Source organism: Dermacentor andersoni, chromosome 3, assembly GCF_023375885.2.
Source record: "Dermacentor andersoni chromosome 3, qqDerAnde1_hic_scaffold, whole genome shotgun sequence".
NCBI classification, from domain to species: Eukaryota; Metazoa; Arthropoda; class Arachnida; order Ixodida; family Ixodidae; genus Dermacentor; species Dermacentor andersoni.
Genome location: NC_092816.1, coordinates 228,837,850 through 228,855,497, shown reverse-complemented (window position 1 = coordinate 228,855,497; position 17,648 = coordinate 228,837,850). Strand labels below are relative to the sequence as shown.

At 45.4% G+C, this 17,648-nt stretch overlaps 1 protein-coding gene across 1 annotated transcript in view; it reads right to left on the bottom strand.

Annotated features, from left to right (window-relative positions):
- mRpL20 (mitochondrial ribosomal protein L20) overlaps window positions 1–17,648 on the bottom strand; it is a 75,172-nt gene that overhangs the window by 52,882 nt on the left and 4,642 nt on the right. The window contains exon 2 of the mRNA XM_050183659.3: window positions 8,343–8,453. Coding sequence (XP_050039616.3) covers window positions 8,343–8,453 — 111 coding nt within the window. The remainder of the gene's footprint in view (window positions 1–8,342; window positions 8,454–17,648) is intronic.

Sequence of the window (17,648 nt, the reverse complement as noted above, 5' to 3'; positions counted from 1 at the left end):
AGGAATCTGGTTGATAGGCGCGGTTGTTGAAGAGCGGTCTCGCGGCAGCTTGGCCAACGTCGTTCTCTTCTTTCTTCTCGTTGTCTCCGCGGCAGGCGTGGTTCATGACAGCTTGTGACATTTCCCCGCTGGCAGACGAAGCCCGCCGGGCGAGTCAGTCATCTCGTGGGTTGTAACGCCTCAGACGCGCGACGTGCGTCACTTCAGCCTTGGCCGAGCGTCGTCCACTGCTCGTGACACGCGCAATGCGGTAGTTTACTTCGCTGAGGCGCTCCAGAATAACGTAAGGGCCGACGTAGTGGGCGAGAAACTTCTGGCACAAGCCACGCTTCCGCAACGGCGTCCAGAGCCACACGAGGTCCCCAGGATCGAAGGAAACGTGGCGGTGACGCCCGTCATAGCGGATCTTGGACCGGTCCTGCGATGCTAGGGTGCGTAGCCTAGCGAGGCGTCGCGCTTCTTCTGCTCGACATAGGATCTGATCAATTGATTCGTTGTCATGAGCGAAGTAGGGAAATATGGTGTCGAGGGTGTAGCGCGGCGGACGAGCATACAGAAGGAAAAATGGTGAGTAACCAGTGGTCTCGTGTCTCGCGGTATTGAAGGCATAGGTAATGAAAGGCAAGATACTGTCCCAATTCTTGTGTGCTGAATCGACGTACATGGATAGCATGTTGGCAAGCGTTCTGTTTGTGCGCTCGACCAGACCATTAGTTTGTGGATGGTAGGGCGTAGAATGGCGGAAGCTACATGAACACAGACGAAGGGTTTCTTCAACCACGTCCGCGGTAAACTGTCGCCCACGATCGCTGATTACTATGCGAGGAGGTCCATGTCGGAGTATAACGTTAGCCAGCAAGAAGATAGAAACTTCTGTAGCTGTGGCCGATGGCAATGCGGCGGTCTCACAATAGCGGGTCAGGTGATCTACGCAAACGATAACCCAACGATTACCCTTGGAGGATCGCGGGAAAGGGCCCAGAAGATCTATACCAACTTGCTCAAAGGGGACGCTAGAAGGGGGAACTGGTTGAAGCAGGCCATGTGGCGCTTGTGGCGGACGCTTGTAGCGCTGGCATTGAGAGCAGCTGGCGACGTACCGTTCGATATCTTTCCGCATCTTAGGCCAGTAAAAACGTTCTTGAGCCCGGTAGAGTGTACGTGTGGAACCAAGATGACCGGAAGTTGGGTCATCGTGCATGGCGTGTAATACTTGGTGGCGAAGGTTCTTGGGGACAACTAAAAGGTAGCGTGCACCGGTGGTCGAGTAGCTCTTCTTATACAGCGCGCCACCATCACGTAGGCGAAAGCGACTGCCTGCAGGCGACTCCTGTGCTGCCGCGAAGAGCGGTTGTAAGCTCTCGTCCTTGTGCTGCTCGGATATGACGGTACGCATATCCGGAAATTCCGGGGACACAAAAGCGATGTATTCATCAAAATTGTCCACATCACATTCAGTTGTTTGAAGTGGCATCCGAGAGAGACAATCAGCGTCAGCATGTCGCCGGCCACTTTTGTAGCAAATAACGAAATCGTATTCCTGTAGACGGAGGGCCCAGCGCGCTAGTCGTCCTGAGGGATCCCGCAGATTCACAAGCCAGCATAGCGAATGATGATCTGTTATCACAGTGAAGGGGTGCCCATAGAGATACGAACGAAACCGTTGCACGGCGAAGATGACCGCCAGACACTCTTGTTCGGTGACTGTGTAGTTGCGCTCGGAGCGGCTCAAGGACCGGCTAGCGTAAGAGATCACGTGCTCACTGTCGTCAACACGCTGAACTAGCACAGCACCGATGCCTACGCCACTGGCATCGGTGTGAATTTCAGTTGGTGATGAAGGATCAAAGTGCCGAAGAATTGGTTGGGATGTCAACAGGAACTTGAGCTGGCGAAACGATGAGTCGCAATCTGCAGTCCACTCAAAGGGAACGCCTTTTTGGAGAAGGTGTGTAAGGGGATGAGCCATGTCAGCAAACCGGGGAATGAATCGGCGAAAATAGGAGCACAAGCCCAAGAAACTTCTTAACTGCTTGACAGAGTTGGGTACTCTAAATGCTTCTACGGCCGCAGTCTTTTGTGGATCTGGTCGGATGCCTTCTTTAGCGACGAGATGGCCTAGCACAAGAGTTTGTCGTTCCCCAAAACGGCATTTTTTTGAATTGAGCACGAGGCCCGCTTTCTCCAAGCAGTTCAAGACCAAATCCAAACGTTTGTTGTGCTCACTAAACGTTCGCCCGAATATCACAACGTCGTCTAAGTAGCACATGCAAACTTCCCATTTTAAGCCGCGTAATATCGTGTCCATGAACCTTTCGAACGTTGCAGGTGCGTTACACAACCCGAAAGGCATCACGTTAAACTCGAATAGTCCGTCGGGTGTTACAAATGCTGTCTTTTCTCTGTCGTCCTTGTGTATAGGAATTTGCCAGTAACCTGACCGTAAATCGATTGAGGAAAAGTAAGATGCCGCAAAGAGACAGTCGATGGCGTCGTCAATTCGTGGGAGCGGATATACATCTTTCTTAGTGACGGCGTTTAGGCGACGGTAATCAACACAGAACCGCCACGTACCGTCTTTCTTCTTCACCAATATCACGGGTGCTGCCCAAGGACTAGATGATTCTCGAATGACGCCTTTGCATAGCATTTCTTGGACCTGATCACTGATTATCTTGCGTTCTGACGGAGATACACGATAGGGTTTTTGTCGGATTGGCTGGGCGGCTCCTGTGTTGATGCGGTGACGAGTTCTGGACGCAGGAATTGATGGCGGGCCCTCGTGCTGCGCAAAGTCGAATACCGAGGTATGTTTCGTAAGCAGGGCCATCAAAACTCGACGCTCGTGATCGCTGAGTGACTTGTCAATCATGGAAAGTATCTTCGAGCTCCCGGGGCTCGAGACACTGGTTGCTCCTCCATCGGGGAGCTCTGTAAGTACTGCCACCGATACGGGCGAGTCTTCCTGAAACGTGGCAATCTTTAGGCCTTGAGGTAGCACTGCCGCTTCAGTGGAACAGTTTAGCGCCCACAGCCCCGCGCATCCATTGGTCACTGAGACTACGCAGTGCGGAACTAACACGTTTTTCTTGAGGCAGTTCCGATGTACAGGTTCCACTGCAGCGTCGAACGAGATAGGAGCCGGAGATGAACAGGCGACGGCAACACGCATCGCGGATAAGGCGGGCACAACTGTATCCTCAGACACGCACAGCACACTCTCCGCGCAAGCTTCACCTTCAAAGAGCACAGGTGAAACACTGGTGTCGACACTGAGTTCTCCCGTCCGGCAGTCAACATTCGCACCACACAATTGCAAAAAGTCAATCCCCAGAATCACGTCATGCGAGGAGCGAGGAAGAACAGTAAACTCTGCATTAAAAACTTTCCCACCCAATGACACATCCACGTTACACACACCAACCGGGTATAATGATTCACCACTGACTCCACGGAAACTTGTGCACTGGTCCCAACGAAACATAACCTTGCGTCCCAGAAGGCCTTTAAACCCCACACTCATGACCGAGACAGTTGCTCCCGTGTCGACTAAAGCCATTGTAGAGACCCCATCAATCAGTACATGAACCTTATTCTTTAGCATGAAAATAGTTGGAGGCAGTTGAGTCGGCAGCACACATTTTCCAGCGACCTCACCTCCATCGGCCGCGCTGGCTAGTTTCCCGGCGGGGGCGACACGAAACGGCGCCGAGGCGATGGTGACGTGAATCGCGGCCGAGGGGATGGTGATCGGGAGGCTCGGAAGGCTGGTGGTGGCGTCAGAGTACGGTCGGAGGCAGGGGAGCGGTAGCGGTTCCGGGTTCTTTCTTCTCCAAGGTAGGTCTCCTGGGCGCTGCATCGGTCCTCTCGAAAGTGGCTTCCTGAAGTGGAGTCTCCTGGCCACTGAGTGCGCAGTGTACGACCGCTAGACCGCATAGTGGGCGCTGACGATCCGTAGTTCGATGCTCGGCGTCGGCTACAGTACCTAGCTATATGGCCAGGCATGCCGCAGCAGTAACACACTGGCGAAGGGCGAAGTTCAGAATGCGGGTTGAAGTATTCTGCCGAAGACATCGGTTGAGGGTAACGAGGCTCTTCCCCTTGAAAGTCGTAGGTAGCGGCGAGTCTTCGTGGACGAAAGTTGCGTGGGCGTGGATCAAAACGTTGAGGGGGCGAATCATTGCGTGGTGGTTCGGTCGTAATGTAATGCGGTTCGTCTCTGGAGCCGTTAAGATCCGCGACGTTCACCGAGTGGTTCCAAGTAGCCGAAGGGGGTTCCCAAAGAGTGTCTCGGAAAACGGAGGAGCTGTAACGTGGCGCCGCATAACGTGCCTGTTCGTCATGTCGCTGTAGCTCCTCGCGGACTATCTGGCGGATGGCGGACGATAGGTCTGGGAGCGGAGGGCTCGTGTCAACACTTGCTACAGTTGTTACATTGGCCAGCCGTCCAAACTTTGGTGTAATTCGGCGAGTCTTCAGCGCCTCGAACGTACGGCAGTGCCGTATCAGTTCTGATACAGTGTGCAAGTTCTCTTTACCAATGAGGAAGTTGTACACGTCTTCCGCTATTCCTTTTACCACGTGTCCCACTTTATCTTCCTCTGTCATGTGAGGGTTCACGGTTCGGCACAGCTTCAAAATTTCTTCGATATAGGTAGTGCAAGTCTCGCCGGGTACCTGAGCTCTCTGGGCTAATGTGAGTTCCGCACGTTTCCTCTTTGCGTCCGAGTCACCGAAACACTTTTTGATCTCCTCAACGAAGCGTGTCCATGTAGTTAGCATGTCCGCGTGGTTGTCATACCATACCAGCGCCGTGCCGGCCAAGAAGAAAACAACGTTCCTAAGCTGACTGGCAGCATTCCAGTTATTGTATTGGCTTACCCTTTCGTAATGGGTTAGCCACTCATCCACATCTTCCTCTGCCTTCGCCGAGAACGTGCGTGGCTCTCGGTAGTGCTGGATAGGGACTGGGCTTGCCGAGGCACTGCTGGTGAGGGTATTTTGCTCTGTAGCCATGATTGAGCGCGACGGCGAAAGTCCGGCGAGGCGACGGCTTCGGCGTAGCTCTAGTGCTGGTGGTTCCGTTGTAAGTCGTGGGAGGTACCCCGCACAGCTCCACCAAATGTTACACACGAGGTGTTTAACGCAGAACCAGAGGAATCTGGTTGATAGGCGCGGTTGTTGAAGAGCGGTCTCGCGGCAGCTTGGCCAACGTCGTTCTCTTCTTTCTTCTCGTTGTCTCCGCGGCAGGCGTGGTTCATGACAGCTTGTGACAATATGTTGGTGAGCCATTGTTCAGGATGTCATCACCATTGCTGCTGGTGAGGTCACGAAGTTGTTTTCCTCAAATGTTTATGACCCTACTACCTCAAAGATGGTGGTGCATGTTCATGTCACCGACGATGTCACGAGGTCTTTTGCTGGAGTCAAGAACAAGTTTCGGGTGTCCAGCATCAAATCTTCCCCGGGGAGAAATACAGTCACCAATGACTGAGATTGTGCGGTGCTTTAGCTTCAGTGTTATAGAAGTGTAGTTGTTGCTGTAGTGTACTGGAACTTGGCTTAGCAAATATGTGAGGCCCCATTGCACACATAGTAAACCTGTGCTAGGATTTCCACTTGTCTCAGATGCAAATTGTTCATATCTAGAAAGCCTAAATGTTGATGTCATAATCAGCTCGCACATCACAACAACTGGAAATGGATACTTGAGCACTCTCTGTTTAAGATCTCCGAGGCAACCTCGTAGGCCTTGTACGTCCCACTGAAATATAACGGAACGGCTGATCCTTTCCTGCAGTGATAACATTAAAGATGATGATGCCACGGTTTTTGCTAGCTCTTACATAGCAGCAAGCACTTGGTCTACGTGTTGAGAATTTGCACTGCAGCCTTGGCAATGGGCGTCTTAACTCCTATAAGCAGCATTCGCAAGGAGCAAATAAATTGTGTAAGCATTGCCGTGATTTGCTTATCCAACAACAAAGGTTCACATTCATGCTGGCGTTCACGCTGTACTTCTGTACTCTGAGATTGCAAAGAATGCCCTGTAGTAGTGTTCTAGGTGTTCAGAAGAGTAGACGTGGTTAGAAGTGGCCCTGGCTATTGAGGAATAACAGGAGCGCGCGATTAGTTTTCAGGGAGTACATGTTGTCCTGCTGTTGATGCTGATCTTCTCATGACATTACGTTAGGGTCTATGGTGGCGATATACCTTGGTAGCCGCATCTCTGTGTGTGGAGTGATCCCACACCATTTTCCTTAGCACGGACATTTCAGTCTTTAATTTCCGACAGTCCTTCGACACTGCCTGGTGTGGCCTATCGCAGTTAGGGCACTTCAAGTGAGTCCCATCACATGTCCACTCATCATGATCACCACCACAGCGAGGAGATGTCTTTTTTGCACACACTACACTCACATGCCCAATTTTATTACATTTATGGCACTGTAATGACCTAGGGATGTATGGACGGACAGGATGTCTCACATATCCCACTTTCACATGTGATGGTGTGTGGTCTCCCTCAAAAATTAGCTTTATACACCACAACCATCCAACACAGTGTATGTCTGTGATATGGTCAGTTGAGGAGAGTGGCGTTGGTAGATTAGCATTATCAATATCTGTATCCACATCGTAGGTCATACCGTCGCTGCTGCTACTCCACTTACGATAAATGTGCAGAAAAGTATATTTCCTAGCTGAGTTACAGCTTTCAAAGTGCTGAAGATGGTTCATGTAGACACATCAACAGTATGTTTCAGGGATTAACATGGACCTCTCTCATTTGTCAGCCTCTCTAGATAGGCACTGAGAGTTTGCCTACTGAGGGAATTGAGGTTGCCTATGGCAGTGACGGGGATGTAAGCGATTGTATACGCTTGCTGCGAGGGTAGATTATTGTAGTTAAGTTCACTCCCTCTTGAAGTCCTACGAAGTTTCCTCCTCAACAGGCACTTTGTTGCCTCGGTATATCCACCGTTGGATTCCATGTCGTCCACCTCAGAGCAGCTCGATGGCCTTGGCAGATTCACGTTCAGATGGTTGGGCACAGCAGACCGACTTGCAGTTGTATGGAGACCTTGGCGGCAGAGGGGCAGCACGTCCATCATTGTTTTTGATACTGTACCTGCACCGTACTGCACTGTACCGAAGCGTCGGTACGCACAAATTTAACTGAAATACCAGAGCGAAGCAGGAACAGAAGCTGATCAAGAACTTGTCTTTTTCTTTCCTTGGATGCTCAAGGGACCAACAGGGAGGTGGCGGCACCTGCACAATCCTTCCCATCTTCTAAACAAGTGCCATTTTTGTAATATAGCTAAGTAATATTTTTCTTAGGCCAGTGTGTGAGGTAAACTTGAAGGCTGCATAAAAAAACACAATCACAAATGAGAGGACACAGACGAAGTGTCTTAGTCTCCAACGTAGACTACTACATATGTGCGGGACATGAAACAAGCTGAACATGTACAAGTATCATCAGTATCAGCAGTAAAAATAGGGCTAACTAAGAGCAACTGCAAGTTGGGCAAATCGGAAAGAATTCTAAAACAGTGTACCAAAGAAAGCTTCCTGACTTGTTGGTTGACAGAAGATTGTTTCACCCACTTTATCGAAAAGCTTTTCTTGATGCCCGCTCTAAGCTGTCACAATAGCCCTGTTTTGCACGTTTTATATCTTTTGCAAATTTAGCAGCCAGTGCCAGTGAACTGGACAGTTAGCCTCGTGTTCTCTGATTTCTTACGCTATAGTGACCTGCGTTTTTCCCTTTAAATCCTTTTGAAGATTTTGTGCTTTATATTTGCTTAAATTTTGCAGCAGCATCCAAGTTTAGTGTCTGGATCATTTAATGTAACACTTGGCACTTGTACTAGCCGGGTTTGCCAAGAGAAAAAGTGCAAAGTTACCTTCATCTATGATGCCCCTTGCAATAAACGATGTTCAACACATTGCGACTCCCTTGCCACTTCTGATGCTTGCAGTGTGGTTATGCACAACCCCTTCAGGCAAGCAGGACTTTGTTAATCACAGAAGGGTTGCGATGTGCAGGTGCAGCTGAAGGCAGATTCGTATTCTTTTTTTTCTTGACAAACCATGGAAGTAACAATTCCAAGTGTTATACTGAACAAGCAGAACTACAACATGTGATCTTGCAGCAAAATACCAGCTAAATCACAGCAGAGGTAAGTGCAAAATCGTTTTTTTTCTTCTCAAGTTTTCAAGGGAGGTCAGTGCACCTTCTGCCACATGTGACTTTTGTGGGCTGCCTCTCAGCGAATGGCTACTTGTGTGAGGAGGCTAAGGCGTCGCCTCAGGAGAGTTCATGCAACACGCACCTGCTGGAGCCCATCCCGCTTGGCTTGCCGCCCTGCCTGCGAGTGAAGCAGGGCCTTCTGGACACTGCGTATCGCCAGGCGGTAGCAGTTGCGCCGCCTGCCATAGAAGTTCTGCAGAATAAAGCCCATCCAGATAGTTAGGCAGCCCAGCACATTATCATTAGCCACACAATCACAAATTCTATATTCAAAGCTTTCATTCTCTGTCATTTACCAAAGCTGAATGCGGCAACTGCATCCTATCCTAAGCTGGCAAAATCCTTGTACCTGTCAAGCAGCTGTAGTGTAAGTGCACTCTGCATTTGCTTATCAGTAAAAATATCTTGAAAAGTTTACCTAACTGCAGGTCAAGATGTGACCTACATCAGTTTGTAAAGCATGGACCATGTTTCAAAGGGAACGAGAGAGGCTAAGGGTGATGTTGAAAAGCTGCCAAATTACATTTATGTTTATATGAGTGATCTAAATTGTGGGCGACACAGCAAAGCAATCATCAATTAAATCTGTACTGTTACTCCACTTCTTTTGTATTTAGAGAAGCAAGGAAGGACAGGAATACAGGAAAGATTTGGGAAGCAGCTACAGATAGCATGAGCTTCTTGCTAAGCTGTCTAATTTGAACACAGCAACATGAAAAAGTGTGTAAGGTTGGTCGTCTAGACTTTCAGTAGGCTCACATGAAATGGTGGGGACAAAGACAACTGTGTCATTATACAAGCCAACCTTCTGAGCCCACAACACACGATGACTGCTCATAGGTGATGAAAGAAAACATACGTATGACAACATATAAGTGAGGAGTGCTATTGGGGGTGAGCTTCACTACTAGAAAAGCTTCACCACTGGAAACTGTGTGATTGCTGCACTGAGGCTTCATTCTGCCATGCTCCATCTTGTTACACAGGCAGCCCACTACAAGAACATATTTCGCATAGTTTGCTCTCAGTGGCTGCCTACCTTTCGCACAAGAAGCCGGTTTGGGAGACTCCATCGCAGCAACCGCGCGCAGTGGCATTCACTATACGTATTCGGTAAGGAGATAACGTCTGTAAACGATTCTATGTTTTCAGTCTGCCCAAGATTATTATTTCAACAATAAGAAACTTCCCTCATTGTAAGAGTAGTTACAGAAATGTCCAGGAGGGCTACCACGTAGTGTTTTTGTTGAGCGCCGTAAGCAAAACCTATGAGGAGCGCGCCGCGTGATCCCTCATACTACGCAAGGGAGGCACTTTCAACAGATAGCGACTCCGTAAGTCCTCACCCCCAATATATGAGAAAAGAGGGTGTCCCACCCATCATGCATTGCTGTTTAAGAAAGACAAGCCATTCTACGTGAAAATAACCAACTGCAATTTGTTCAGTCGATTAGAGCAGCCACCAGTCATTTTTGTTGTTGATGCCATTCAATTTATTAATTAATTGCACTTAGCAATTTTTTCATTACTGCTCTTAATGCCATGCCATCAATGAAGAAATTGTAGGAAATTCAAAGAAACATAGAGCTCACATGTTTTCAGTATGGTAATTTTGACCCGTTTGTATTTTCTGGCTGACAAAGAAGGGCCACAATAATGAAAAATATCCTGTGGCTGACCATCCGTCCAAATCAAAAAGCAGCGTCCTCAAGCACGCTCCAAAGGAGTTGGTGGGTGATCAGTCGTGCCAGATAGAGCACCAGCTCTGCCACTAACTACCACTGTATACAGTCGAACCTCCATATAACAAAGTTGTACTTGCAGCAAAAAACTTCGTTAAATCACAAATTTCATTAATTCAAGGTTTTAAAGCTCCATCATTAAAATCAACTTCACGAGTTCTGGTGGATGGCATTTTGTTAGTAAGCACTTATAAACAAATTGCAAGAAGGTCGGGTCATGATAGCACAGTTCTGAGCACCAGTGCGTGCGGTGCAGATCGCGCTGAGAGCAATGCGGTATCCGAGATTTGCGTGTGTTACGTCGCAAAGCACCGCAAATCTTGGACACGACAGTAGACCACACTTGGTGCCCACCAAGGGCACCTGCAAATGAAAAACAAAAAGATAAGAATATTTGTCCAGAGCAAAAATAAATATTCAAAGGCACAGCTTCGCCAGTAAGGCGGAGCATTGATGGCCATGGCAAAGAGACAACTACACGAGGTAAGGTTCGTAGCTTTATTGGTGTCACGCACACTCAGACAAAGATTAACAGATCTCACTCGATGACCAAGAACTCGCATTCACGTGACCGAGCACTTCGCGCTGTGTCTCGGAAACTTGAGATTATGCAACCACCAACACTACGTGCATGTGAACAACAAAATGCGCATGAAGGCACAAACCATTTCAGCTTGCCCTTTGCATTTTCCGCAGAGATTACCTCGAAGACACGGCGCACGGCCCACGCATGGACGCGCGCGAGAAGGAGATGGCAGATAGGCACGTGTTGCTGCCCGCCCCTACCTTCACTTGCCTGGACACATTAGTCCGCTTCACTCCCTCTTTATCCCTCTTGCACGCAAGGATTCGTTAGCTCTCATGTTTCTCCTGACACTGCGAGCTGCCACATGCCCCGCGGCCTCCACAAGTTGTTTAGCAATGCGACTAATTTAATTAATTATTAATTTATGGGGTTTTACGTGCCAAAACCACTTTCTGATTATGAGGCATGCCGTAGTGGAGGACTCCGGAAATTTCGACCACCTGGGGTTCTTTAACGTGCACCTAAACCTAAGTACACGAGCAACGCGACTAACGGCGGAGCAGTGTTTCCTGCCCACTGTGTCGTGTACGGCGGTGTTTCAGCTCAAACTTTTCATGCGGAAGGGCGCTCAGTAACATTTGCTTTGGCCAACTTTTCTCTGACTTTTTAGACCTGCAAAGAAACGCTGCGAACATGCACAATGAGCACCACAGCGTTGAAGCACAAACTGAATGTACGCGGTGCTCATATGCTTGCACGTAACATACGTTCATGAACTTCACTCTAATTTTTTTTTGTTAGATTTACTAGCCATGCAGTCTCCAATAACATGATTGAAATGGCTGAACACTTAATTAATTCGAAACCAGGTCTCAAAATTACTTCGTTAAATGGCAAAAAAGAAATACAGGAATCTTAACGTAACTTAGATCCAGAAATTAAAACACTTTTTGTTACATCATAAACTTCCTTTTTTAATGATAGCCAATTTTTTTTACGTCACCTGTGGCATTTAGCACAAATCTACTTATTGAGCTGGAATGCTCAAAAAGGTATACACTACTTACACTGGAAATCAATACACATAATTTACCAATGAACAAAATTTCACTTTCTAACTAATTACTTTAGCACACATATTCTCACGTAGTAGTGACAGTGAATAATACAGCTGTAAAACTGTGAAAGGCAAAACTAACTAACTTTTTATTGGGTGAACTTGTGCCCACAAAAGCAAGTTACACTCAAAGCACAGCAACAAACATGGTCGGCGATCGTCGAAATCTGATCAGCGGGTCAAGCGCGCCAGCTTTTATACACGAGCCATCGAACATTTCAGAGTAATCGCTGGTGCCCACGTGTCATCCAGAAAGTTCTACACCATTCGCGTCGCGCATACCTGCAATCAGATTGCACAAGGTTCGGCAACAACAGACAGCAGATAGAACCATCGATAACATTCCAGAAACTTCCGCTACATGTAGGCGTGTTCTGCACTGAGCAATAACATTTGTTAGACGGTAAAAAGTGCTCACTCGAAAAAGTTGAACAAGTCCACGCCTCAATACTGTCATAGACGAATTGAAGCCACTGATTTCATAAGGCACTTCCACTAAGAAAGAATTTTGAAACTAGCACCAGTTCTGAGGCCTCTCCTTCAATAGAAACAAAAGATAAGGTGGATCAATTCAATCGCTTCTTCCAGTCAATTTTTACAATCAATAATGGACTAGTGCAACATTCCCCCAATTATCTAATCTACCAAAAATAAATTACTAGAAACACCCGAAATAATCGACATAGATATACTGTGTATGCTATAAAACCTTGATGAAAAAAAGAACTGTGACCCAGACGGGATACCAAACGCTTTTCTCAAACGATATGCAGAACCAGTTAGTAAGTATCTTCGCTTATTATGGACAAAATCTATTCAGGATTCACAGATTCCTTTCAAATGGAAAGTCGCAAAAATAATCCCAGTGCATAAATCCGGTGACAAGATGATCTCATCAAACTACAGGCCCATTTCCTTGACGTGTACTAGCTGTAAAATACTCGAGCATATTGTCCTCAAATTCATTACAGTTTGTCAAAGACAATGATCTGCTACACTCCAACCAGCACGGTTTTCGGGGAGGCCTATCAACCGTAACGCAACTTGTCGAGATAATGCATGACTTGGCCCAGGGTATTAACGAACACTCCCAAATTGACATAATTTTATGGATTTCTCAAAGGCATTTGATCGAGTTTCCCATGAAAAGCTAGTTTTCCAGCTGGTCTGCAAACTTGGGGATGGGCCAGTGACTCGATGGATATCAAGCTATTTGTCCAGCCGTCAACAATTTGTTCAATGCAGTGATCTCGTTTCTGACACATTAGATGTCACATCCGGTATGCCCCAGGGATCCGTCTTGCCACCAATATTATTTTTGTTTATAAATGGCAGTCAACATTAACGCAAATATTAGGCTATTCGCAGACGACTGCATACTGTATAAAGAGGTTAAAAGCTAGTGAACAAATTGAGCTGAACGTTATCCTGAATGAAGTAGTATGTTGGTGCTCTAACTGGCAAATTGTGATCAATTCAGACAAAATAGTTGCAATGTCAAAAACAAAAACGAAAACAAGCTTAGCATTTCCTTATGGTTTTAATAACGTCACAGTCCGAAATGTAAGCCGGTACAAATATTTTGGCGTAATAACTTCTGATCTCAATCGGACAGCTCACACAAAAGCTATAACCGCGAAAGCCATGAAAAAAATGTTTTTGTTCCCTAAGCGGATGCTGCGGCACGCTGACCATGACACTAAGCATTTAGCATACACCACACTTGTCGGACCGATTCTAGAATATGCCAATATAATCTGGTTCCCTTTCACAAGTAGCGGTATCAGCATGCTTGACAGCGTGCAGTGCAAAGCGATTAGATTTATTTTAACCACTACCGACGCCTTGATTCCCCGACAGAATTGGTATGCCGTGCAGGTTTTCCCTCACTCCAAAGTCAAGCTAAAATTCACCACCTGAAGTTCTGATATATGCTACTGCACAACTATTTTAAAATAGACCACACAAGATACGTTGAAACTAAACAAACACGGCACCTACGTCATACACATGATCTCACACTCCTAGAATAGTCGTGCAACAATACATTCTATTATTCTTTTCTACCTAGATCTCCCTAGATGCATTTGGGAATGGAAAACTCTTGGCCAACTTGTAGTCGAACAGCAAAGAATTGATGATTTCCTTAAGCTGTTACATGACTCACTATACGTACTCATCAGCCTGATGTCATAGTATTTGTTTGTATTCTCCATATGATTATTCCCTTTTTCTATTAGCATGCTTGTAAATATTCGTATTCATACTTACTGTTGTACGTACATTCCTTTCTTCCTATTTGTACTTGTTCAGCAAATTTGCCCGTGACAATTACTATTATTGTAACTGCTTATGTGTCAACCTGTTTTCTTTCTGTAGCCCGCTCCTGTAATAACACTGTCAAAGGGTTGACAGTATGCTGAAATTAATAAATAAATAATATATCACTGAAGCATAGAGTCACAGGACCGAGCACAGATATAGTTCAAAGAAGAGACGCACATAGGAAAAATAACAAGACCTTACTGGCGTTTCGGCCACAGGACTGGCCGAGCCATCAATTTCAATGAAGGCCAGCCCTGTAGCCAAATCGTCAGTGAAGTCATTATTTGTCCTATGTGCTCCTCTTCCTTGAACCATACAGGCTGCACTCCCAGCGAACTTTATTTAGCCAGAGTTTAAAAAAATGTGAATGCCACGTAGCTGGACAGAACGAAGGTAATGTTTGCTGTTGCTTGGAGATACTCAAATTATTGTTTTCATTCTGCCTAATTAGATAATTAGTCTTCATTAATTAATGGACTTCTCGAATATTATAATTAGATGAAAAGTGTCAATGATAAAATTGTAGAGCAACATGAAAACCCCCCATACAGATTACTGTTGCTCAATACGTGCTACATAAAAGCGTTTTTCTGAGCATGGAAGAAGCTAATGAATACACGGAAAGTGCCTCGAGTGGCCAGACGCACAGCAATTTTGCGTGCATTTGCGGGCTCTTTCACACTTGGAAAAACACTTTTATATAGCATGTATTGAGCAACAGTAATCTGTATTGGGTGCTTTTCATGTTGCTCTACAATTTTATCATTGACACTTTTCATCTAATTATAATAATTGAGACGGTGATTAATTAATTCAGACTACATATATAATTAGGCGGACTGAAAAAATTATTGGAGTATCTCCAAGCGACGGCAAACAACATTACCTTGGTTCTGTCCAGCTACATGGAACTCAAATATTCTTAAACTCTGGCTAAAGTTAGCTAAGACACCCTGTATATGTGACACCCTTCCCATTGTTAAATGGTTGCAAGTGTAGCACTTGTCCCTCCTTTTCTTCTTGCGTGAGTTGTCTTTTTGTTTGCACTAATTTTCCACATTAGCTGTTATCTTTGAATATGGAAGGCACTTTTTTTTTGACGATACAGCTTGTTTTGGCAATAGCACAATTTCAATCATTAAACTGGAGCGCTTGAAGAGGCAGGCATTACTTGTGCAAGAAATAAAAATGCATATCCTATTTACTCGATCGTAAAAAAAAATTTTTTATGATTGTCGTTGCTTGAACTGGGCCCTCGCGTTACATTTGAATAACGGTAAAATTTACTATTTTAAAACAGATATTCTAAATTCCCTGGTATTTATTGTTACGTTGGCAACCTGTACCTTTATGTCTCAATTCAATCCATAGACAAGTCACCCGAAGTTGGAATGCCATATTGAGACCAAGGAGCCACAGAAGTGGAATTTCTGCAGCTAAGGCAATGCTGCTAAGAGTGAGCCTGCAGGCATGTTCCAAGACACTGCTTGCACAGACAGCAACTGTCAGCAACTTACAGTCCTGCCTCCATCCTCTCTTCACATTTCGGTGACAGGTTACATTGGTGGTTACATTCCCTGTGTAATAACTAGAGAACAGATGTTTAGGCACCCATAACTGGCACTAAAGCATTCATTCAGCCAAATATACCAAATACTGTTTTTCATGTATGTATAGACTGTATTAACCCTTTGACCATCACTGATATACCATCACTGATATACCAGTACATTTCCACATTTCTGTCCCAACATGTTCCTTTTGTCAGATAGCAATGCCAGGACTGCACCAAGAGAGTATCTGCACTATCCTTGTCACTTGGCACAATCAAAAATAAACCATTGTGTTCATTTTATATCCAAGAAAAAAACAGATGCTGAAATAAGAACTTCCTTTATGCATCTAAGAATAGATTATGATTTTTTAAGGAATACAGCCAGCTAAACCCCTATTTTGTGATGTTCCTATTACTTTCTTGATGAAATACAATAAGTGAAGTTGTGAAAGTTCCAAATTTATCTAAGATCTAGTGTGACTAGATACCATGAGAAAAGTTGGGAAAGCAGTGACGAAGAAGCGCCATTTTAGGATTTTAAAGTTTCATGTTATGCCTCTTTTTCATTGAGCCATTTCATTTTGCATGCAGAAAATAAATGCCCAACACCCATCAGATTTAAAGGCAAATACTTGTACTTCTGAATGTTCAATGATCCAATGCCCTTTATGCTCTTTGCAGATGCATAATGTTCACTGTTCAGATCGTTCGACAGATCTTGCAGCACGGAAAGCTCCAGAATTTTGTCTGACACATACTAAAATTTTTGAATTACCGCTACCAGAAACAGGTCTACTGGGGAAGGTGGCAGACTTAAACATCCAAGATGAGCCCTACATTGTGGATCATATTTGTGCCCGAGCATTCAAGTTGCTTGATCACACAAGATCGCACAAGTATGCTAAGTCACTTTCAAGTGTATCGTGGCATTGAAAAGTTTGAGCCATTCTCACAGCAATGCTCTCGTCTTCCGTAAAGCAGGTAACAACAGCCTTTACACCAATACCACCAAAGTGTTTGTGATAATAACTGACTGCTGTCAATCAAGTTCCTCAGCTTTCCTTTTATATACTAAAGACCACACTACAGACCACCACAGTCCAAGCACGACACACACATCAGAGTAAAGGACCTTATAATAATAAATGCAATGTATGGACAGACATATCACAGCAAAAAGTACAACTATTAACATTATAGACATAATTATGTCAGAACAAACCATGGGAAAAGGCATTTTTAGGCACCAACATTAAATAAGCATTTATAGGCATGATATAGGTGGCACTAAAACGTATCTAGACCCATAGTTCATGCTTTTATGCTAAATAGACACAATAAGGACGTAAAGATATATTCTAAGGAAATGAGCCTTTTACCTATAGTTCTGATCTCTAGTAATCACCAATAAGCTACAACAGATCCATACTTGTGCATAGTGTATTACTTGTAACCTATTGGTAATTTTGTAATTGATTTATTAGTCTTTCTACATGGTAACACTAACTGTAATTCAATTATGTTTTTTCAGTGACCATCGCGCTAGGGCGTGCCCTAAAGGACCCTAATTAGGTTTTTCATCCATCCATCCATCCATCCATCAGATATAACCAGATGCTGTATTGATGAGACAAGCTTTAACACAGTTTTCAGCACTTGAATTAGGCAGGGGCTACAGCAGAAAGCTCGCGGTTGTACCATGCACTGATGCGCACGTTCAGACAGACACACCCAGACAAATCAGTACTGTATCACTTTTAAAATCCACCAGATGCTGCAATTGTAGCAGTGCTGCTATGACTCCATTATGATGGCCACTCTGAGCAGTACTGCCATGAAATCACCCACAGAGTATTTTTCAACTTTTCAATGGCCCTACCGTGGCAGCACGTTCAAGCAACAATAAAGCACTGTACCAATTCACCGAGGACCCAGCCACGAGCATTGGGTGGGTTCATACGTTACAACTCTACCCTTCACTCCAGTGGGCACACTGAGTCAGTTTTCAGTCTCAATGCTGATGTCCTCACCAGAAAATGAGACGAGTGACAAAAATGTTGAAAGACATTTTTTATTCAAAATCAAGGTGTGACTGGCCACAGGGCTGGCTGGGTGTGACTGGC